The sequence below is a fragment of the Equus caballus genome, chromosome X (genome assembly GCF_041296265.1).
Source record: "Equus caballus isolate H_3958 breed thoroughbred chromosome X, TB-T2T, whole genome shotgun sequence".
In the NCBI taxonomy this organism is placed as follows: Eukaryota; Metazoa; Chordata; class Mammalia; order Perissodactyla; family Equidae; genus Equus; species Equus caballus.
The window spans coordinates 16612225-16636642 of record NC_091715.1 but is presented as its reverse complement, the minus strand read 5'-3'; the positions used below and the strand labels follow the sequence as shown (position 1 = coordinate 16636642).

At 36.9% G+C, this 24418-nt stretch overlaps 1 protein-coding gene across 10 annotated transcripts in view; it reads right to left on the bottom strand.

Annotated features, from left to right (window-relative positions):
* The window catches only part of CNKSR2 (connector enhancer of kinase suppressor of Ras 2), a 256308-nt gene that overhangs the window by 197609 nt on the left and 34281 nt on the right, over positions 1-24418 (bottom strand). For all 10 annotated transcript variants that reach the window (XM_023633518.2, XM_070257233.1, XM_070257235.1 and 7 more), the window contains exon 2: positions 8835-8998. In XM_023633518.2, the coding sequence (XP_023489286.1) occupies positions 8835-8998 (164 nt within the window). The remainder of the gene's footprint in view (positions 1-8834; positions 8999-24418) is intronic.

Here is a 24418-nt window from a genome sequence, read left to right as displayed (position 1 = left end):
TTTACTATATACAAGCAATGGACCCAGTTTTAAGAGTTACAAATGAATAAGAATAGGACGCCTGGCCCAGCAGAACCCACAGCCAAGTGAGGATTTGGTGAAATGTCAGATAAACAAATTACAATAAAATGTGTTAAGTACTAATATGAACATGGAAAGATGAGGGCATTATATCTTGGAACTATGCCACCCAAGACAGAAAGATTATAAGGTCTCATAAGTGCATGTACATGTTTTGTTTTTTTTTTTTACCCAAACCTAAGTTCACTTACTTGTGAAATTCATTATTATCAACAATTATTTTTGAGTATCTATTCTATTAGCATATGCATAAAGCATATGCATACTAGGAAAAGTTCTGCTTTCCCAAAGTGAGCAAAGTAAGCACAACTCAACAATAAAATGAAAAAGCAAAAAATAAATCATATGCAATATACCTTTACTCTGTGTCCTCTCCATAATGACTCACAAGAAATTTCTTTCATAATATAGTACCAGGGGGGCTGGCCCCGTGGCCAAGTGGTTAAGTTTGCACACTCCGCTACAGGCGGCCCAGTGTTTTGTTGGTTCGAATCCTGGGGGCGGACGTGGCACTGCTCATCAAACCATAATATAGTACCAGGAAAAACTCTGCTTCATCAGGGGAACCAATACACTTTTTCCTTCTTATAATACAAATTATAAAACTAAACTTACTCTTATTTTTCTCATGGTTACATTAGCTCACAGTCAAACATGAAGCATATCTAAAGCAATCATAGTGACTTTTTGGTAAGTATATTTGTTTTCTTCTTTTCCTTGGTCTCATTTTTCAATTTCCAGTAATATTTATTATTTCACCCTAAATATTTTGTCTATAGATTATTGCAGAAAGAAGCTATATGAGTAAATATAAATAAGCTTTTTACCATATTCAATAGGAAAATATTGTAGGATCCTTTCAAATAAACTTTAGGAAAGGCTTCATAAGTTACAATTTTAAATTTTTATTTATAAATTTAATTTTAAAACTGCTAATTGTGAGCTGCAAAACACCTCTAAGAAAGGCTGGTTAACCTGATCAAAGGATGACCTTGATCAAACTACTTAGCAGCATGTACGTTACGGTCATGTGTAAAATTAAAAGAAAACCACAGACCCTAAAGAATGTTAGATAGTATCTGAGGCCCAAACAAATTCTAAATTTTATTTACCCTCCTTTTAGGTTGAGGAAAGTGAGACAAGGAGAATTTTTTGGTTTGCTTAAAGAGCTGAGTGTAGAGTAGTCAGACTTCAGAATGGGACTACAAGTCACCAGGCCACCTGTGAGGGGATGTCTCTACCACAATTCCTTAGCACCAATACTCTACTCCTGTTCAAGCAGGGTGGTGACAACAGATGAAGTAAAATGGAAGAAAAAATACTTGGGGTGAGGGCCGGCCCCATGGCCTAGTGGTTAAGTTTGGTGTGCTCTGTTTTGAAGTCCTGGGTTCGGTTCCCGGGCATGGACCTACACCGCTTGTCAGTGGCCATGCTGTGGCAGCGACCCACATACAAAATAGAGGAAGACTGGCACAGATGTTAGCTCAGGGTGAAATCTTTCTCAAGCAAAAAGAGGAAGATTGGCAACAGATGTTAGCTCAGGGCCAATCTTCCTCAGCAAATAAAAGAAAGCATACAAAATATTGGGGGAGTGAAAAGGGGAAGCAAATGGCACAGTAAATTTAGCTGTATTATTAAGTCAACAACCACTAGGTATGCACTTCATATGAAATTTAGGTTTATTTTTTCTATGGTAATTTAAGAAAAGAAAGATCTTAGAGGAGAAAAAAGGAGGGACTAGATGAGGGTTTGGATGCATAAACATTGAATACCAAGTTATGTATATTACCACTAAAGGTTTAATAAAGTCTGATTGTTCTTTGCTGGGAATTTACATTTTTATTAAAAGAGCTCTTTTTTTGAGCCATGGATTTCTTTTTTTAAAAAAACAGTAAATATTCACTACAAAATATGAATTGCAGTAGTCTATCAAGTTAAAAGGTTTGGTTTGCACAAATAAAACATTCTATTCAAATTCTATTGCATCTGAGCATGGATTATCTATGAAACACTTGGGGATTTTTATCCAGCTTGTCACTATATTAAGAAGTAAATCCTTTTATAAGTTTATTAAAGATATTCTCTAATGACTAGATAAGAACAATTTATATCAACTAAATTCAAATGATAGTTCTGAAGTGCTTGAAAGAATTTTCAGAAGTTTTTCCTTGTATTAAAGCATTAAAGCATATGCAGTACAACAGTGTTTGTATTTTTCATTTTTGTATATTAATGATTTTAGCGAGGATACATTTGTTTACAAATAAATTATAATAATTTCGTAAAGAAGCTCAAATTGTAATTGTTTACTAGAGAGGGACCTACTCAATCAAATTGGTAATGTAACTTTCACTCTGTAGCCATTAGCCCCCACAGAAGATGAATTTAAAGTCTCTCTTGTTCTCTCCTTTTTTTTTTGTGGGTGAGGAAGATTGGCCCTGAGCTAACACCTGTACCAATCTTCCCTTATTTTATGTGGGATGACACTACAACACGACTTGACAAGCAGTGCTAGGTCTACTCCTGGGATCTGAACCTGTGAACCCTGGGTCGTCAAAGCAGAGCATGCAAACTTAACCACTATGCCACCAGGCCAGCCCCTAAATTATCTCTTTATATATAATATTAGCATTGTAAATATTTTATTAGAAAAGGTAAAAATAATTTAAAAATAATAATACAGATCTTCCTATAAATAAAAACCTGAAAGCAAAGTAAAAATACTTTAAAGCCTTCAAAATTTAAGATAATAGTGAAATTATTTTTTTTAATACAACTCAAGAATTAGGGAATAGAAAACTCTTCTGGACAAAACTCTGAGAAGGCCTCCTAATAACCTACTAAAAATATCCTGTGTGGAGCACGGGTGAAAAATGAGGAAGACAGAGGAATGCAGTGGCAAGAAGAGAAAAAAGATAGAAAAAAGATATATAGTAGAGGATGGAAAGCGAAATTTTTAAAACTTATTCTAGTTAACAAATATAACTAAACAGATAATTCAAAAGCATGTTTTAAAAAATTCCAAAGAATATAAAAATAGATTAGAAGCTCATCTGTACATAACAGTGTCTATGTGGTACTATTTTCACAAAAAGGATGGATTAGTCAATCTCTCAAGTTAATTTTTATCATCACAGTTCTCAGTTCTAAGTAGCTCAAAATCAATTACTAACAACAGATATCTTCTTGCTATTTCCTTCATGAAAGTGGATGGTTTGTTGTGACTCTCTAAGTCACCAGTAAATCACACTCCTTTGCCTAAAATGTAAAGAAGCGACAAGTAAATGAAGCACACCTTTGTTTTTAGCCAAAGGTATACAGACAAGAAGTACTGCCTCAACTTTTAAAAAATGCTGTTATGGGCCTGCCCCATGGCCTAGTGGTTAACTTCAGTGCACTCTTCTTTGGCGGCCTGGGTTCAGTTCCTGGGTGCAGGCCTTCACCACTCACTGGTGGCCATGCTGTGGCAGTGACTCACATACACAATAGAGGAAGACTGGCATGGATGTTAGCTCAGGGCTAATCGTCCTCAAGCAAAAAAAGAGGAAGATTGGCAACAGATACTAGCTCAGGGTGAATCTTCCTCAGCAAAAAAAAATATGTACATATGCCTGTTTATTCATTGCAGACTTGCTCCTTACTGGATATGCATGGGAAAACCAGGCATTACTATTGGTATAGAAAGGACTACTTCCAGAAAACAAAAGCTTGGACATGAAATGTACTTAGCTATTTTCTTTGTCCTATGTTACTTATTTGGTCATATACTTGGTCAATAACATGTCTGCGGGGAACCAGTCATGACTCTACACTGATCCAAAATAGCCAGTCTAGTGTTAAGGAATTAGTGCTAAGTTCAGACTATTCTTCTCTTTCAATTATATGCACACAAAAGCACACGAAAGAAATGAAGGAATACACTTGATATTTTAGAAAATTGAGTTCACTATATCCTCACTAATGGCAAATTCTCACTAAACACTTAACTAAACATATTCAAATACTGGCACCACATATTTTACAATGTCAATGCTATTTTATTCAGAGCTCTTAATTTGAATGCATCATGTAGCAGGTGTTTAGGTCTTATAATATTTTGTTTTATAAACATGAGTGAGTCCTAAAAGGATTGCTTTAATGAATTTTTTTAGAAATGAATTATTTTGAGATGAATGAACCAAGCAATTATGTTGCAAAGAAACAAATCCTAGCAATTGCAAACATCAAAATTTTCATGCAAAATACCTATTAAATGAAAAGTACATGAAGAATGAAATGAAAACTGCTCTTATCCTGTCATAAATAATTCACTTATACTTCTCAATAAAAGGTGTATTGTCAGAATATGAATTAATGGCTATACATTAAACTATAAATATTTTATTTATGCTTTATTATTTCAGTCACTGTGCTGTGCTCTCTACTGAAGCATACTAAATGATAGCATAACAGCTTAGAAGAGTTAATATACCTCCAAATCATGATCAGCTTACCTCTTTCTGGAATAACATGGTACAAACAATACAGTTGGTGCTTAATAAATCTAAGTTGTATTAATGAACAAATTACTAAATAAACCTTTGATTTTCATCAGCTGCTATAACATTTATTCCCCATCAGGACTAACTTTAAGACAAGGCAAATGAATATTCCATACCTTAAAAGAAACAAAGAAATTTGGTAATTCTTTTGTGTCTTCCTTATACTAAAAACAGAAACTTCAGAGTCAGAGGTTGTGTATGCAAGAGAAAAAATTACTTCTCTGGAGAAAGGCAGTGAACTTCATTCAGTAAGATAACATTAATTTAACATCCTCTATGAGCTAAGCACTGGGCAGAAAGCATATTGGAGGACTGAAAAATCTAAGCAAAGAATTATAGTGTGATACAAAGTATAAGTTGCCTTGCTTCCCATCTCTTCCCATTCTGCACCAGCCATATCAAAATTCCCATTTTTCTCTGAACACTCCATATTCTTTCACAACTCTGTCTTTACACACAATATTTCTTCTGCTTAGATAACTTTTCCCCGAGTTTTTGGTCTTGCAAACATCTACTCATGCTGCAAGTCCCAATGCAAATCCCACCTACACTTCCTGGACCCCTCAGTAGTGTTCATCGTTTCCTTCTGAACTCTTCTGGGATTTTCTTTAAATCTACAATCATTTAATAACTGTTGTCTTCTTTACTGGACTGTATACATCCTAAGAGTGCAGACTATGCCTTTTTCATCTTTGTATTCCCCGTAGTAGTGCTGTTTGAGCCTGAACATCTAATTGTTAAAAGTAGAAATAAATACAGCAGACATAAGGAAAAAGTAGAAAGGCCAGTAGACATTACTTTCAAAGAGAAAACACAGTTCCCCATTCCCAACAGCACAACTCCTGGTCTAGTCAACACACCTTGCTGATAAGAGATCTCACCTTCTGATTTTATAGGGGCATGTAGAAATAAATCAGAATTCATTGCTCAGAAATCTGCTTTATCTTCACTGGAAAACATCTGTTCCATAAACTAGAAGATATCTGCATTTTTAACTTGCTGATGTGTAGCCACTAGGAAGTGGTGAAAAGGAAGTTTAACATTTGACCTCTTTGGGGAATGTGACCAATTTATTGCTGAATAAACACAGAACGAATTTAATGTTTTATTTTTTCCCAAGAAGATGGTGCAACACTATGGTGCATAAACCCAGAACCGTAGAGGGATTAAAACTCAGCATATGAAAATATTTATTTACCATAACTCCATGACTCAAACATTAAAATGGTCTGGACATATATCTCTGATGCCATCCTTTTAAGTAAGTTTAGGTCAGCAGATTGTTTATGGGCCAAACTCCAAAGGCTACAGGTCTAGACTATCTATAGGCAGCACCTTAATCATCAATCTTATTTCCTTCTTCAAATTGGCAATGTGGAGCCCAGCACATTAACGGTTCATCTATGTGAAGTCTAGTTTATGAGAGACACACCCTGGACTTTAAGCTCTGACACATCCAACTATTACTGTTACAGAAGATGTGTCAAATAGGGGACTGCTAGATCAGATGCCCAGCTCTAAGCCACTTCTATTGCACCTACATGCCTGACTTGGATTTGGAGACCGGTATGCAAAAATCACTGTGGACTCTTATCTTACCCTGAGTACTATCTTTTATTTCAGGCACGATTTCTGTGATTTGATTCAGATAAGGAATAGAGTGCATGTGCGTGTTCTGGTCTGAATTGATTTCTCTTATAACAGGAATAGAGAAATAAGAGGATCCCCAAACTATCATGTGAAAACTGTATCAAGTCTCCTTTATTGCTAGTTTCAAAAGATATTCATTCAGCATCCATTTTGCCAGGCATTTGTGCTACACACTAGGTGTTCAATAAGCACAGTCACTCTTCCCACACAGCTTATAGTCTAGTGGAAGAAACAGACAGTAAACTGATAAATACACAGATAAATATATAATTACAAAATGAGATGAGGGTTAAGAAAGAGAATAACAGTGAGGGGCTAATTTTAGACCAGGCAAGGATGAGGAATGATCAGGGAACGTCCCTTTGAGGAAATGACAATTAAGGTAAGACTAAAATGTATAAGTGGGAGGTGTTACTCAACCAATCTGGTTTCAGATTCTATTCTTCTTTAGAAACTTTTTTCAACCAGGTCTTTTTTCCTTGCCTATCCTGTTGGTTTTTAGTGAAATTTGATGACATTATTGACGTTGCTTAATGAAAATAACACTCTCCGTTGCTTTTGCGACAACCTTTCTGAGTTGTCTTCACGCTTCTCTGACCACTTCATAAGCATCCTCTGCAGTCTCCTCTTCTTTCCCAGCCTGAGTGTCCAGCTGCATTCTTTGTTCTTTATATTCCACAGGCCCTCCCTGGGTGATTTCTCTTTCTGTGGATTCAATCCCCATATCCTTGAGACTCCCAAATCTACATTCTCAGTCACTTCTCAGCTCCAAATTCCTATGTTCAACTGTCTGAGGAGTATCTCTTTCTGGATAATCCAGAGACGTCTCAAATTCAACAACTCCAAAACTCAATTCATATTCCCACTTAAATCTGTTCTTGCTGCTATTGCCTATCTTTGTTATTGCAAAATCACCTACTCTATCTCTGCAGCCAGAGGAGAGAAAATCTTTCTCAATTCCTTCCTTTATCTCACTCCTCATATTCACCAGATCTTCTCTATTTCTGTTGCACATCCTCAGTTCAAGCCCTATTCAGAGCCTAAGTAGATTACTTTACACATTTCCTAATCGTTAGCCCTGTCTTCAGTTTATGCCCACCTTACTCTATCCATTTGACTACCATCAGTTACCTTTTGAAAACATGTATTTCATCATTCTTGCGTGGTTATCCACACTATGAAGTACAAATCTCTTATCATGATGTTAAGGTACTTTTACAGTCTGGTCCTAGTCTATCTTTTAAAGCCTAATTTTCTCCCACCTATTTTTCAAACACACCAGGCATGCTCATTATTCTGTATGCCTGTGTATGCGTTGTTTTATCTACCTGGAATGTCCTTCCCCTGTTCCTTCATCTACCAAACACATGTTCATCCTCCACTTGGCTACTTAAACACCACCGCTTTTGCAATATGAGTCCGTGTACCTGAGTCAAAGATAATTATTTTCTCTTCTATGCCCACATAATACTTAGCTCATACTTTTATTTTAGTATTTTACTACAGTATTGTGATTAATTATTTGTATGTCACTCTCCCCCCACTAGGCTTTTCGAGAGGACAGGAACTAGATTTTACATCAAATACACAGTGCTGAGTGTACTAATTGATTTTTGAATTATGTTTAATTATCTACTCATTCCCTATTAATCATCATCTATAACATAATAATACATCATAACATAATAATATTACTACTTATTGAATACCTACTGTGCACCAGGCACTGAATCAGCCACTAAAGAAACACTAGCTAATTTGCTTTGCACACCATCACCAAGAGGTAGTTGTTATTATCTCCATTTTAAATAAAAGAACTAAGCTATGGTGAAATTACTTGCCCACAAGTGTCAGTAACTGAGCCAAATTTCAATCTCAGGTTATTCTATTACAAGACTCATGTTCTTTCTCACTGTAGCTTTAGATCCCTCACAGACATCTGGAAGAATTTAAAATCAATCAGGCTAGTGTCATCTTACCTAACATGGAAAAAAATCTATGTTCCTCTCAGAATATCTAATGTACTATCAGAATCTTTCAGGATTATTTTAATATTGATTTCTCTTGCCTAACTAGGTACTGCTCTTTAAACATACAGAAGTAACCACATAAGGTACAATATTCAATTTTCACTCGAGGTATACATAAAGAACACTCAAATAATTTGATTATTTTAAGGATGATTTTTCTAAAATAGGATTACTTAATATTTGTTATACTAAATCAAAATTTTTAGACGGGAATGGACTTTATAACTGATGATATACAATTGTATATCCCAAATGCTGCTGTGAAAACTCCCTTGGTGAGCTCTAAGTTTTTCAAGTAAGTAAATGTAGTGTCACCAGTGGAGTTATAAGCCTCTTTAATTTGTAATCTGGCACCCTATAATACAGCAAATTCAATGATGGAGGAAAATATCACATCCAGTTGGTTGAGAATTAGGGATTTTTTTTTTTTCTACTTGCATTTCAATTATTTTAAAAAAGAGAAGGAAAGAAACAAAAAAAGAAAACAAGAAAAAAAGTGAAATTTCCCTTCCCACCAGTTTTTTGTCCTTACCAGTGCACACAGAAGGTCAACTGCTTCCAAGATCAGTTCCTGGTGGCCAATGCGGCTGACCCCTAGATCTTCTAGCTCCTGATGTGTAATGCGCAGCAGCTGGTCCCCACTGATCTTCTCTCTTTCGAAATTCTTGATATACTGCTGCAAACAGTCATCAAGACCTACAAAAAAAAATATGGAAGACAAGAATGAAAAAAACAGCTGAACCAAACCAATAGGAAAAAACAGAACAAGCATTAACTCTTACCAAGTCACAAGTTAAGTCCACTGCAACTGTGGACTAGTTCAATCATCCACCTTTTCTCAACTCACATATGGGCTGCAGCGGGGGAAAAATCACTTCCTCATATCCCTAGTTGTTAAGCTCCTATTTAAATTTTCCTCAGCAATTATTGGAAATCTTTACCTTTTTTTCTTTGTTGCCTATTTCATAAAATGTACTAATGGGAAGGTCCCCCTACTTCCAAACTTATCTGCATGCCACTCCTCCTTTCTTCTTTACCCTCATTGCTGAGGCAGAGGTATCCTTCTTCCTACACAGGCTAATCGATCTTCCTGTGCTCTATACTCCCATCTCCTTGCCACCCTAACACTGCTTCAACAATCAAAGCATTAAGTGCTCTCTTTATTTCAACCATTTCCTATTCATTAACTCCTTCTATATTCCAACTTCTGCCATCTTAAAAGACAAAACAAAACAAAACAAAACGCTTTTCTTGATTTCCTTGATCCTGTGTTCCTCTCACTAGTCTCTTACTCTCTTCAGAGCCTAGCCCTTTTACCTCTATCTCCTCACGGCAAAGCACACCTTAATCTAATATCACTTGGATTTTACCCAAATCCCAAAGTGGAAATCCAGAGTGGACACATTTTTCAAGACTATTCAAGGTACTTCGTAAGTGATTGGCCAGACTATAGACTGGGTCAGCTTTAATCACCTATGAAATGGCCTGATACAAATGATGAACTAGACTAACAAGATTTCTTCTCTCCAGATTTTTTTTCAAGCAAGATTAGCCCTGAGCTAACATCTGCTACCAATCCTCCACTTTTTGCTGAGGAAGATTGGTCCTGAGCTAATATCTGTGCCCATCTTTCTCTATTTTTTATGTGGGATGCCACCACAGCATGGCTTGATAAGCAGCAAGTAGGTCCGTGCCTGGGATCCAAACCAGTGAACCCCGCACCACCAAAGCGGAGTGCACGAACTTAACTGCTACACCACTGGGCCAGCCCCTCTCCAGACTTTTAAGTAAGGGATACCAAGAAAATGAGGGAATGCACAAAAACTAAAAAGTCTTGACTATATCAAGGAGGGAGAGGAGAGCCCATAATGGGCTACAACCCAGTTGAAATTACGACAGAACAGAAATTACAAGCAAGTAGAGAAAGCAGAGACAAATGTGCAAAGGGAAGCAAAGTCCCCTAACAGATTATGTAGCCATTGAGAGAGGAAAAGAGTCAGTCCTCTAAGTCGCCTGGTTCCTGATAGGGTCTAATACCAGGCCACACACGTCCTTACTATATTCTAAAACTTCCTTAAAGTAACTTGAGTTACCCTATAGTCTCTCTATATGATCCTCTTTCTTTCATTCTCCATTGGTATGTATACATCACTCTCTCCTGGTTCTCTTGCCTCTTTGTCCATTCCTTCTTAGTGCCCTTTCAGGCACTTTCTCCAACTATCCTAAAATATAGTTGCTCTCCACTCCAGGGAGCCCTCCCTGGTCCCCTTACCCCTCACTCTTTACATTCTAACTGAATAATCTAATCCATGCCCATATCTTCAACTACCATCTAACACCCCATATTTCCAATTCAGACACCCCTCATGAATGCCAGACCCATCTACACATCCCAACATGTCCACAACACAACTCCTCATTTTCCCCTCCATGAGTTTCCCTGCTGCATTCACTGTCTCAATGAACGGCACCACCATCTATCTTGGTATAAAAACCAAATATACGGGAGCCATCTTAGATTTATCCACCTTCCTCATATCCCTGCATCCAACGAATCTCTATGTCCAAACAATTGGTCCTCTGAATTATTTTTTACATACATCCTTTCCTCTCATTTCCCACTGCCATCTTCCTAAATCAGGCCATAAATATCTCTCATCTGGACTAAAGCAGTTTTATGGTTTTCCTGCTATTAGTCATTATCCCCTCCAATTCATCTCCCCCAACATAAAAATTCTGATGTCATACTCTATCTCAAAATTTTTCAATGATTCTTCATATTTATGACAGAATAAAATCCAAACTTTACATAGTGTTCAAGGCCCTTCCTAATCTGGACCTTGCCTTCCTATACAAACTCACTGCAGACACCCTCCACTCTTCCTAATCTCCCACTCTACAGACCTCCATTACAAGAATGCCCACATTATACTGTAATTCTTTGTTCCCATGTCTGTGTACCAAAAAAATAGCCTGGAAATTCCTTGAAGTTGGGCACTGTGTCTTCTGATTTTGGAGAAACCAGGCCTTAGCACAGTGACTGATACAGAGTGCTGCTCAATAAGTGTAAACTGAACAAATTAGACATTTATTTTTATGCTATATAACCTGGTAGAAGCAAAAAAGGAACACATTAAATAAGAGCTAAATCTAAAAATAGAGTGGTGAAAAAGAACCATTTGGTACATGGCATTTAGAGGCACTCATGTCTTGATACATTGCAGAATAATATGAGCTAGAATGTTACTATTTTGAGCTGATTTTTCTTAGGAGTCCTCCATGTAAAGGAATGATAAAGGATCTCCTAGAGCACCAATGCCAGCATCATTAAGGTTACAGACCAAGTTACATACTAAGTGGCAGGGTAGAAATAAGGGAGAGAGGCTTACACTATATATCACCAACTGGTGCCTAATTTAATTATCAAGGTATATTACTTCATAATATAGGAAGTATCTTGGCTCCTATATTTAAAATGTAAAATACATGGTCAATAAACAGGTAGGGTATTATAATAAAAATTATAATAATGACACTTTATGTCAATACACGTATTTCTAAACTATAAGGTGATTTCATATATATTTTTTTCTCACCTAAACCATAAATAATGAATGGCTTTATAATATATATATATATTTCTTTTGGTGAGCAAGATTGGCCCAAAGCTAACATCTGGTTCCAATCTTCCTCTTTTTGCTTGAGGAAGATTGTCCCTAAGCTAACATCAGTGACAATCTTTCTCTATTTTGTATGTGGGACATTGCCACAGCATGGCTTGATGAGCAGTGTGTAAGTCTGTGCCTGGGATCTGAACTCACAAACCCCAGGCCGCCGAAATGGAGCACGTGAACTTAACTACTACACCACCAGGCCAGCCCCAAGGCCTTATAATATTTTAGAGTTGTTATTTTGACTGAAAGGTCAAAATCAACATCTCAAGTCTGTTTATGGAGAAAATATGGTCCAGAGTCATCTACAAAATTCACAAAAATGAATACATTATAAAATAGGGCTAAAGGCCTGAACCTCATGATTCTAGATCTATGCAGCATGTATGCAATAATTAAAAGCCCTCTCATTCACTCATACACTATTTTATTTAGAATAGAGCTGTCCCATTTTCAAGAATGAGAAATTCTTTAGTGATTATATGACTAGTCTTCAAGACTGTAACATTTATTAAATAGATAAAATAAGAACAGATACATACTAGATATTAAAAATGCTATTACCTACGCCATTTTCCTAAGATTTTAAGCTCTAATGTTGCATGAATTATTTCTTTAGGCTCCAGCAGATTTTACCCTTTCTTGTTGATATCTTCTAAATAATCGTAAGTAAAATTTATAAACTCCACCTACAAATTCCTACCTATTGCTCTTAAGAAAACAGGATGCTGACCCTGATATCAGTTTCCCTACATTAAACCCAGCATATATGGGGTGAAAACCAAAACACTCATTCCCTGCTTACTCTCTGGCTTCCCGGCTCCAGAATCCACTATCCTCCATGGAGACAGACACCGCCAAGGACAAACACCTGGATTCACTATCTCCTCCCTGCACAGAGATACAGGCTGGTGGGAAAGCTGCTGACCAGCAAGGTCACAGGCTCCCTCCTCTCTGCAAGTAGTCTCAAGGCCAAAGACAGGCTGGTGGGAAAGCTCCCACCAGCAAGGCCATATGCCCCCCCCAACAACCTAAAACCCCAAATAAAAACCCTTCCTTTTAGCTTTTCGGGGAGTTTGGGATTTCAGCGTTAGTTCCCCTCTCTCCTTGCTCAGCGCTGTGCAATTATAAAATTCCTACTTTCTTCCACTACCCCTAGTGTCAGAGATTGGCTTGCTGTGCAATGGGTGAGCAAACTCACTTCAGGTTCGACATCAAACACATAAAAAAGAAATTTTGACTCATACTCTAAACCACACAAATCTACCATGAAGAAAATTGTGCACTGCTGTCAGTTGAAATATTAAACAAACTATACACTATTCTGTCTAAGACCACGCCTTAAAATAATCAAAAAGAAGGCTTGAAATCATTACTATGACATGTCTATTTCAGTAAATTATATTGTTTTCCACTATCTGCAGGGAACAGGAATTAACATATCATAGATCCAGAAAGAGGTTCCACAAATAATGAAACATTTACAAAATGATGACATTTGAGAGAGTACCTAAGGATGCACAAATTTTCAGTAAACCAACAATATTACAGAAGATGGAGTAAAATAAGAAAATAAATCCACTATAATGTGGAACTGAAATATGCAAGTTATTATATTCAATATTCAAAACCTTAAAAATCCACTTAAAATGGGTATTAGAGAATGACTCTAGCCTACTCCAGGAAATTTTACTTTATACATCATTTTATATCTAACACATGTGCTCTTATCTAAAAACAGAACACTCTCTGATGTTTACAGCAAAAGATAAAAATGTAAATTCATTAGTTAAAATTCTGTTGCCACTCACTATCTACTGTGAAGAACGAAGATCGACACACAAAGGTTTGTGAGGACCTAGAAGTCCCTTCTGCAAAATAAGGTAAGGAAATTAAAACAAACATGCATCAATCTAATATCCTTTTGCTTACTGAATAAGAAATTCAATTGCAGAATTCAAGGTAGAAGATCTTACTTTTAATCTAGTTTTCAGTCCCCTCATTTCACTGACACTGCTTTTTTCCAAAATCAGCAATGACCAATAAACACCAGATTCAACTGTCTCATTTCCAATCTCATTCTCCCCAAGCAACTTACTGCTCTATTTCTACCACCGTTTTTCCAGTCTCAGAGCCATCTTTGATAACTCCCCAATTTAATCTCTTGTCAGTTAGTGAGAAACATAATTTCTTCATTCAAAATACCTCTCGCTCTGTCCTTTCACTTCTGATCTCACTGTCACCAGCTTACTCGTGCTAGAAGCCTACCCTAATGCCTAGCTGCTCCCCCTGGCATCAGTCTGTCCAGTCTATCACTATCAGATCTCTAAAAACACTTTTGATCAAGCCATTTCCCGAGTCAAAAACTTCAATGACTCCTTCTGCCAGAAGGTTAACATTCAAAGATGTTTTTTAAATTTTTTTAACTTTTAAGGCTTTTTTTTTTTGGTCCTGGATGCCAGTATCAGGCAGCATTCAGGTATTAATTATGACATCTACTATAGACAATAAAAGCACTTTCTATAATATAAACACCCAGAAAACTCATATAACCATGCATTTCTTCTATACACAAGATACTATAAAGATAAATGATCTAGTAAAAGAATTCATATTTAAGATCTTGTGGTACTTCCTAAACCATGTGAAAAGGATGAAATTATATTCAGCAGCATTTTGGCATTAAACGAATTTTACTGTATTCCAATTATTGGAAAACTGGCCAACTTACGTAAATATATATGCTACTTAACAGATACCCAGAATATTTAATAAATCAAACACCTGAAGTATTCTAGAAAAATAAGATTTTGCTCTAGAACCTATGTAGTTAAAAATTTGTCTTTAACAATTCCCATATAGTTCTTGGGGGATATAGTCATATAAATTCTTTTTCCTTCTTCTTCTCCCCAAAGCCCCCCAGTACACAGTTGTATATTCTAGTTGTAGGTCCTTCTAGTTATGCTATGTGGGATGTTGCCTCAGCATGGCTCGATGAGCGGTGCTAAGTCTGCACCCAGGATCCAAACCAGTGAAACCGGGGGCCAAAGAAGCGGAATATGTGAACTTGACCACTCGGCCACAGGGTCGGCCCCTAAATTCCTGATTTAATTCACAGATGAGCTGGCCATCACTCTTACTTAGCAAGTAAAGTGTATTTGTTCTTTGCTCTGCTTTTTATTATACTCAGCTTTATATTTTTTTTAGCCAAAAAAATAAGAAAAAGTTTCTTCAAAAGCATCTATGCCACTAGACAATTCTAAATATCAACAAAAAAGAGGCAATACCTGCTTTAACAAGTGAGAAATAATACGAACAAGAATAACAAACTGTGGGGCATCCATGCCATGGAATACTATTCAGCAATAAAAAAGGAACTATTGATATACACAACAACTTGGATGGATTTCAAGGGTAGTATGATGAGTGAAAATGACCAAACTGAAAGTGGTTACTGAACGATTCCATTTAAATTACATACTGAAAAAGGCAAAACTACAGCAGCAGAAAACAGATCAGCAGGTGGCAGGGACTGGGAATATGAAGAGGGTGTGACTATAAAGCAGCAGGAGGGAGTTTTGCAGGGTGATGAAACTGTTTTGTATCCCGAATGTGGTGTTGGTTACAGAAATTTATACATGTGTTAAAACTCACACAACTATTAACACCCAAAAAGTCAATATTACTCTGTTAATTTAAAAGATAAAATTTTTTTAAAGATTACAAATGAATTACATGCTACGTAACATTTGGAAAATACTATTAAACTAAAAATTTAGTTGAAAAAATTTTCCTTCTGACATCATTTTATCACAGTGTTTGACATAAAAGACCCGAGCCAGGGAACAATGTTTCCAGCATTCCATTCAGCAACTATTTATTAAGCACCTACTAATGTTGGGGCAATGTGCACTGATGCATTTAACTCCCTTTGAAAAGACTCCTTCGCCCTGATGATTGGCAGAGCAGAGAGGCTATAAAGAGAATTCTGAGAAGAGAGACTGATGCAATAGGAAACTAATCATTGCCTGTGGTCTCCTCAAGACTCAGAAGGCCAAGCCCCACTAGATCATCATCATTTCTACTCTTCTCCTTAGACCTAATTTTTTCCCTAACACTTAATGTTGTTTTTAAGACAGAGACTAAAAAAAAATATTGACTGGGTGGTAATATGTCAATTGTTACATTTTGCAAAACAATTCAGCCTCCCTAAAATCTGTTTCTGGTTTATTTTAAACAAGAGTAGATTTTAAATGCCAGAGAACTTTAAGATAAATTTCAAAGAAATATCTGGTTTAAAACTCCCTCTCCTAGAAAATGCCCAAAAGAAAGCAAAAGTAAGGAAGAAAAATTCATCAGCACCGAAACTAGGAGACAGTGCCAATCACATAACAAAGATTTAATGTTGAAAAATAAAAAGGTACTAGAAGAAAACTGGGTTCCGTACCAAATCAAAGCCAGAAACAGTAAAGAAGAAGACAGATGGATTTGACTACACAAAAATTAAGTTTTGTTATGACATATCAAATCAGAATATTTACAAAAAAGTACTTAAAATATATCCAGTGATAATACTACATCAAGGCCAACTGTAGAGGGCAAAGTAGCCCATAGACAGACTATCAAGTTGCACGAAACTGCTCAATTTAAAAATACTTATATAGTAATCTGAGATAGCAATTTTAAATTGCAATGGTACATTATACAAAGCAATGCTTGCATGGTTTCATAATTTTGTAATGTTTAAAAGTTTTGTATGTAGAACATGGTAAATCAGCTGGACAAGTAGTTTTTGTCAAAGTGAGTTTCAGGACAGCTTACAAACAAACTTTTAAATGCTCTTTATGTAAAGATGAAATAAACTCTAAATATTATACAAATATCCTGCATTTCCATTATTTATTTTTTTTGAGAAAGATTAGCCCTGAGCTAACATCTGCCACCAATCCTCCTCTTTTTGCTGAGGAAGACTGGCCCTGAGCTAACATCCGGGGCCCATCTTCCTCTACTTTATATGTGGGACGCATACCACGACATGGCTTGCCAAGCAGTGCATAGGTCCACACCCGGGATGCAAACTGGTGAATCCTGGGCTGCTGAAGCAGAACATGCAAGCTTAACCATTGTGACACTGGGCTGGCCCCTCCATGTTTTAATTTTTAAAACAAAATCAAAATTATTTTAATGACATCTTCAATAAGCAAAGACTGCCTGCTTTTATCATGGAGCTTAAAGCTATTATATACTTAAAAATTCACAAACATTTTTCAAAAATCATACTTTCTCCCCCATATTAACAGTCGGTTTCAGATTAAGTTTTAAGTAAAGCTGAAACTGTTTTTCTCTTTGCAAGCCTTCACAGTCCTTACTATTTTATTAACAGAAAAATAACTTTAATATGCATCACAGGTAGACCAAGCATAATGAAGTAGTCACAAACCTAGGGATTAGTGAAGTCTTTCACTTTACAACTTAACAAGTAAGCATTTTTTGCTTGTTTGTTTGTTTAAGGAAGCTTAAGGACATCTAAGTCTTTCATCTTTTATTCTAGCATTCAAGGACCTCCAAACTCAGGCCCCAACCTATCCAAAATTCTCTCTCATACATTCACATATCCTATGCTGCAGCCAAAGTGAACAACCCAACTGTTTCCTTAACGCGATTCCTATTACCCAGGATGTCCTCTTCTACATATTTAGATGCTGAAACATGTCAGGTCTTGATCACCGAATCAGATGGATCTCTCTTCTCTTAATATCTTCGAATTTTACATGTATGGTATTTATTATCCACGTTGTCTTGTCAGAATCTTTGCATTAGTGTCTTATTCCCAATAGATTACATAGAGCCCTGAAGGGTGGCATCACTGACTCCTCCACACAGCACTGGGCACCTGATCCATATTCAGTCATTCTTTCATTTAATCAATATTGACTGAGGTGATACTATGTGCTAGGCACTTGGAATCAAATGGCAAGCAAAAACTGACATGGCCACAGACTTTATGTAGTTTATAGTGTAATACTGAAGACAACCATTAACCATTTAATTGCCAAAATAGAGGTATAAATACAAGCTGTGATAATTGTTATAAAGGAAAAAATACACTGTGCTGTGAAAAACAAAAATGGAGACTTACCCTAGGCTGATGTGGAAGTCAGGAATGGAAGGCTTACTTGAGAAATCAATGACTGCACTATGATCTATAAGCTTAAAAATTAACTAGACAAAGGAGAGGAGCAGAAAGGGGATGATGCAGGCAAAAGAAACATGTGCAAAGAACCTGTGCTACAAAAGGAACACTGTACATTTGAAAACTGAAAGAAGACTGTGGCTGAAATACAGAGAGGAGGAAGAAAATGGAGCAGGATGGGGATAGAGAGATGGGTCAGGGATGAGACGATGCAGGGTCTTTTGGGCCATGTTCAGAAGCCTGATCGTGACCCTAAGAGCAATGAGAAGGTACTGAAGGGTTTGAAGTAGGTAACATTAAAAGTATTTTGTGAACATTACTCCAGCTGTAGTAAGGTAAGTGATTTGGAGGCTGCCAAGAGGGGGGCAGGTTGGGTGACATTTAAAGTAATCTAAGTATGAGCTGCTAGTATCTTGTCCTAGGATAATGGAAGGAAAGGAAGGGAAGAGACAGATTGGAAAGACGACACAATGTGCAGGCCTTGGTGCTGGATTGGATGTGTGAGGTAGAGGAGGCCATGGGAAGGAAAATGATGTTTACATTTCTGGATTACAGAAATGGATAAACGGTGACATTATTCACAGACGATGGAAACACGAGAGAAGCAGCTTAGCGTAGCTGGTTCTCTTCTGGACATATCGTGATTTCACTTCCTTTGAGACAACCAGGTAGCAGTGTTCAGTAGTCAGTCAGAAATAAAGATCTGCTCCGGAGACACACATTTGAAAGTCCTTGGTGTACAGGTAGAAGATTGAAGCCATGAGTCTTACTGATACCGACTAGGGAAAATGAGTAGAGTGAAAAGAGGATCTAGAACTGAACCTTAAGAGACCCCAAAATGTAAAGGCCTGGTAGTAGAAAACCTGCAAAGACAACGGAGGACATACAGCCAGAGAGGAATGGAAAAAAACGAGGAAAGGGTGGTGTCATGGAAGCCAACAGAAGAAAATGTTTCAAGACTGGCAGGACTTGTGGTAAAAGAAAACTCAGATTGTCAGAGTTCAAAGTCCACTCTGAATTTGACAGTTAGGAGATTATTAGTGACTTTAATCAGAGTATCATAATAATACAAATAGAAGCCAGACAGCGCGTGGAGTTTAGGGGTGACAAAGTGGAGGTCTTGCATGTAGAATATTCTTTTATGAGAATATATGGTATTGGTGACGATGTAGAGTGGACAGGGAGGTGTCACGTCAGGCCAAAGGGACTATTGTTATACCAATTTTAGACAGGAAGCAACTAAAGGTTTTTGAGATTAGGTAACTCCCTAAGTGTACACAGTAGATAACCGACTGGCAAAGCAAGGATTAAAACCCAGACCCAGAGGATTCTGAAGTCCAATCTGTTTTGACTACATCAGACCATTTCAAGACTAAAAAATAGATCTTAACAATAAAGTAGATATTCTTGCAAAAAGAAAAGGGTAAATGGAGCTAGAAAGAAACATACAGCTATTAAATGAAGAGGAGATAAGAGGAAAATGGCTAATAAAAATCACTTTTCCAGACTTAATGTAAAAAAAATCATTTAAAACCACCAACGACTGAATTCCATGCTAGTATACGCTGATGAATTGAACTCAGTGTAGGGTACCTGGCTGACATTCAATATGAAACTGCATTCAAAAGAATGAAAGGAGAAACACTGTAGTTTTTAGATATCACTGAAACTAACACAATACACACTGACTTGAGAATCCTTCAGTTACCCTCCTTCTACAACCAAGCAGTTGCTCTATAACAAATAGTGCACAATTTCTTTTCATGAGGATTCCCAAGAAAACCAAAAAAAGTAAAAAAAGAAAAGACAATTTTCTTCTGGGCCTGTTCTCATTTACTCTTTCCTCATTTTCTTTAGAAAATGCTAAGCTGGCAATAGTTTTCCATTGTTTCCAAATGGAAGCGTTGACACTGATTAAAAGTAACACATTCCATTTATTTTTTGTGCTCACTGTGTGCCAAGTACTGTTTAAGCACTTCACAAATATTTTCCCATTTAATCCTTACAACAATCTTATGAATTACACATCATTATCTTGATTTTACAGATAAGAAAATTGAGACTTAGAGACCATGCCCAAGATGCCAGGGCTTAATAAACAGTAAGGCGAGGTCTAAACCCAAGTCCCTCTGACTCCACATCCCTGCCCGTAAAGCCGACGCAGTAGGAGGAGTAGGGGAGGAGTGAAGAGGATTGTTTCCAACCCTCAGGAGGACTGTTCTCAAACTGATCATCTCTGCCATACCAAAAGACAGTAAGCCAAAAATATTTTTCCATTTAAAGCTTTAAAGACATTGTTTTAAAATACATTTACCTAAATTACACTTTGTATCAAAGGCATTCAAACACGTAGTTTACACATACACACATAATTCAGCAGGATAACATAAATTAAAAGTAGATGAGAAAAATATGGTTGAGGGAAAGTATGATTAGTCATAAAATGGGAGCCAGAAATAATGGTAATACAAAAAGTTCATGCCAATGAAGAATATTAGACTTGCTAAAGTGTGGGAGGAGCTAGAACACCAGCTGTAAATTGTCTAAACGCTAATGAAGAGGAAAACAGGATCATGAACACAGTTAAAAACATTCATTAGATAAAAGCAAGCCAGTTTCTCAGAGAAGCTCAGCGATTCTGGACACTAAAGCCAGAAAAAAAGATTTCTCATGGGAAGAAATCTTGTGTGCTGTAATGAACACTGCCTTCAATAAATCCTTTCAATATATACAACTACAAGTTCCCACCAGACTGTTTCTACAGCAATGCTGAAATATATCTTTTTCAAAAATTATATTGCATTATATACCAAATAAGAACTGGTTATCAAGAAGACAGAAAAATATTTATATTTACTGGCTTCAAAGATGTTACAATTTATCAGCAGAGGTTATAATTCTATGGAGAGAATAGCTAGCAGGATTTCTTTTATAATGATATTTTTGTCAACAAGTGCCTAAAATGTTTTGGGGACACATGCTATATATTCACTTAATATAATGACAATCTAAAAGGAAAGACTCCTATTGTTATACTTCCTATCTTGAAAAGCATGTTTACAGATTTTGACTTAAAAAAGTACAAATCACAGGCAACAAAAGAAAAAAAAAATTGGGCTGGCCCCATGAGTGGTTAAGTTTACGTGCTCTGCTTCAGCAGCCCAGGGTTCACACCAGTTTGGATCCTGGGGGCAGACCTACACACTGCTCATCAAGTCATGCTGTGGAGGCATCCCACACAGAGAAGAACTAGAATGACCTACAACTAGGATATACAACTATGTCCTGGGGCTTTGGTGAGGAAAAAAAAAGAGGAAGATCGGCAACAGATGTTAGCCTAGGGCCACTCTTCCTCACCAAAAAAAAAAAAAAAAAAAGGAACCGGCATACCTTTAAAAAAAAGAAGGCCAGGTTTAAAAAAAAAAAAAAGATAAATTGGACTTCATCAAAATTAAAAACTTTTGTCCACCGAAGGACACTATAAACAGAGTGAAAAGGCAACCCACTGAATGGGAGAAAATGTTTGCAAATCATAAATCTGACAAGGGATTAATATTCAGAATATATAAAGAACTCCTGCAACTCAACAACAACGAAAAACAGACAACCCGATTAAAAAATGGCAAAAGACTTAAATAGACATTTCTCCAGAGAAGATAGACAGATGGTCAACAGAATACACACACACAATAGAATACTACTCAGCCATACAAAAAGACAAAATCGCCCCATTTGCAACAATATGGATGGACCTTGAGGGTATGATGTTAAGTGAAATAAGCCAGACAGAGAAAGACAATCACCACGTGACTTCACTCCTTTGTGGAAGATAAACCCATGGATAAAGAGAACGGATTAGTGGTTTACAGAGGGGAAGGGGATAGGGGCTGGGCGAAAAGGGTAAAGGGGCACGTATATATGGTGATGGATAAAAATTAAGACTACTGGTGGCAAGTATGATGCAGTCTATACAGAAACTGAAAATACTAATGTACACCTGAAATTACACAGTTATAACCCATTATGACCTCAATAAAATAATTGGGGAAAAAATGGTTAAGATAGTAAATTTGATGTCATGTGTATTTTATAATTAAAAAACATTTTAATGGTGAAAATGGTCAATTTTACGTCATGTATATTTTAACACAATAAAAAAATACAAGTTAACTAACAGATTAATCTTAGCCTAAGTTTACTTTCAAATTTTAATTAGACTTAAGCATTTGGGGAGGTATACAGCTATATGAAAGTCACAGCTATAAGTTTCTATTTTATATCTGATTACTAATGCTATGCCCATGTGTAATCACACTTCTCTAACAGAAATACAATTTTCCTTCTATTGACTACAAAGAAACCAAAGGGAATGATTTACTAAATTTAGTAAATCTTACTCATGAATATGATATCTCACCCAACTTACCTAATCACAATGGGACTTAAGACAGCTGCGATCTTTTTTTTTTTTTACTATTTTCATCTTATGTCTAAACAATATTGTTGAGTGTGAAGACATGCCACAAACTGTTTCAGCAATGTGTGAATTTTGAATGTTATAAAAAATTATACATTAGACCTACCAAGGGGGAGAAAAAAAGAATTTTATATCCAAACGCCATCCAGATAAATTTTGAAAGAATAGTAGCACAAAGGATTAATCAGTCATCTTTGTCTGAGTGATGGGAGAGCGTCCCTTCTCCAGGGAGGACGTGACCATAGGCAGGACGGAGGTGTTTCCCATGTTTGTAGGCGGGGGGAGAGGAATTGGTCGTGGGGAAAACCCTCGAGTTGTGCCACTGAAAAGGGCAAACCTTGATGATCCAACTTTACCTCCGGAGACACAGCCAAGCTTGGCTTACCTCAGCCTCGGGCTTCCCTTAATACTCTTGATTTCTTCAGATTTAAATCTGGTTCCTAAATCAATAACTGTCTGTTCCTTATACTTCTACCACAGCACAGACCTCTATATTATCTTTCTCTGACCAACTAGCTTGCTCAGCTAAGGAATTCCTCTCTTCCTGTCCCCAATATCAAGATCTGCACTCCACTGCTTTTCCAATTCCTGATACCAACCTTCCATTTATCCATTCAACAAATATTTATCAAATACCTAGTTATGAGCTAGGCATTATTCTGGGGGGTATGAATAAAAAGGTGAACAGAAAAAGACATGGTCGCTTGCTTCATGGTGCTAATAGTTTACTGGGAAAGAAGCACACTAAGTAAACAATCACACAAGCAATCCCGACAAGTAAATTGAAGGGAAGGAACAGTACCTTTGCATGGTGCTCCAAAAGCCTATAATAGGATTGGACCAAATCAAAGAGACCAAGAGTAGGTTTTCTGGGAGAAGCGTGGCAAGAACTGAGGTCTAGATGAATGGGAGTCAACTAGGCAAAGAGGAAGGAAAGAGCATCAGACCCTGGAAACAGCAAAGACCCCGGGGTGGGAGACAGGACTAAAAGTGTGAGGCACTGAAAGAAGGCCAGCATGACTAAAGGCTGCGTTCAGACCTTTGTTCTGAAAAGCTCTCTGGCTTCCATGTGTAGAACAGTGACTTGTGGCCACTTTGCCTTTTGCCAAAGAAAGAATCATCTCTGGCAGGAACTAATCTTCCTGCTTAGCACCTTTACTTTGTCAGCTATTCCAGCTATGTGAGTTGAAACATGCAGCTTTTGCAAACGTCCTTTCTTTGCCCGTTTTATTCCTCCATGTCTATCTACAATCCCCTTACTCTCCTAGTAAAGGGAAGGGAAGGAAAAGACCTACAAGTGGAACCTATTTCGTATGTTATTTAGAACTATATCCATGATTTCCTGTATAACAAATCAAACAGTAGAAAAATGTGATAAAAGGTGGAAATATTTTTTAAATGGTGATTCTAGAAAAACAGTATGGTAATAGAGAGGTAAAAAACTGCCTTTAGAAGTTACAACCGATACTTTAATTCAGACACATATAACTCATTAATTCTGACTGAAATAACTTCCACAAAAGAAAACTCTAGCATAAAAGTAACTGCAGAAACAAAGGGCCCTATCCACTGTTAAACCCAATCTCAAAACATCTCCTATGATCCTTCACTAATACAAAACAAATCTTATTCAGCATTTCAAATCCACTGTTTGGAGGCTCCTCCACTGTTACACACACACAGACATTTCCCCACTATAAATAAATGTCAGTAGTATTAACTATTCATTCATTTCACAGGGTCAAGCAAAAAAGAAACTTTTGGTGTTTTAAAAT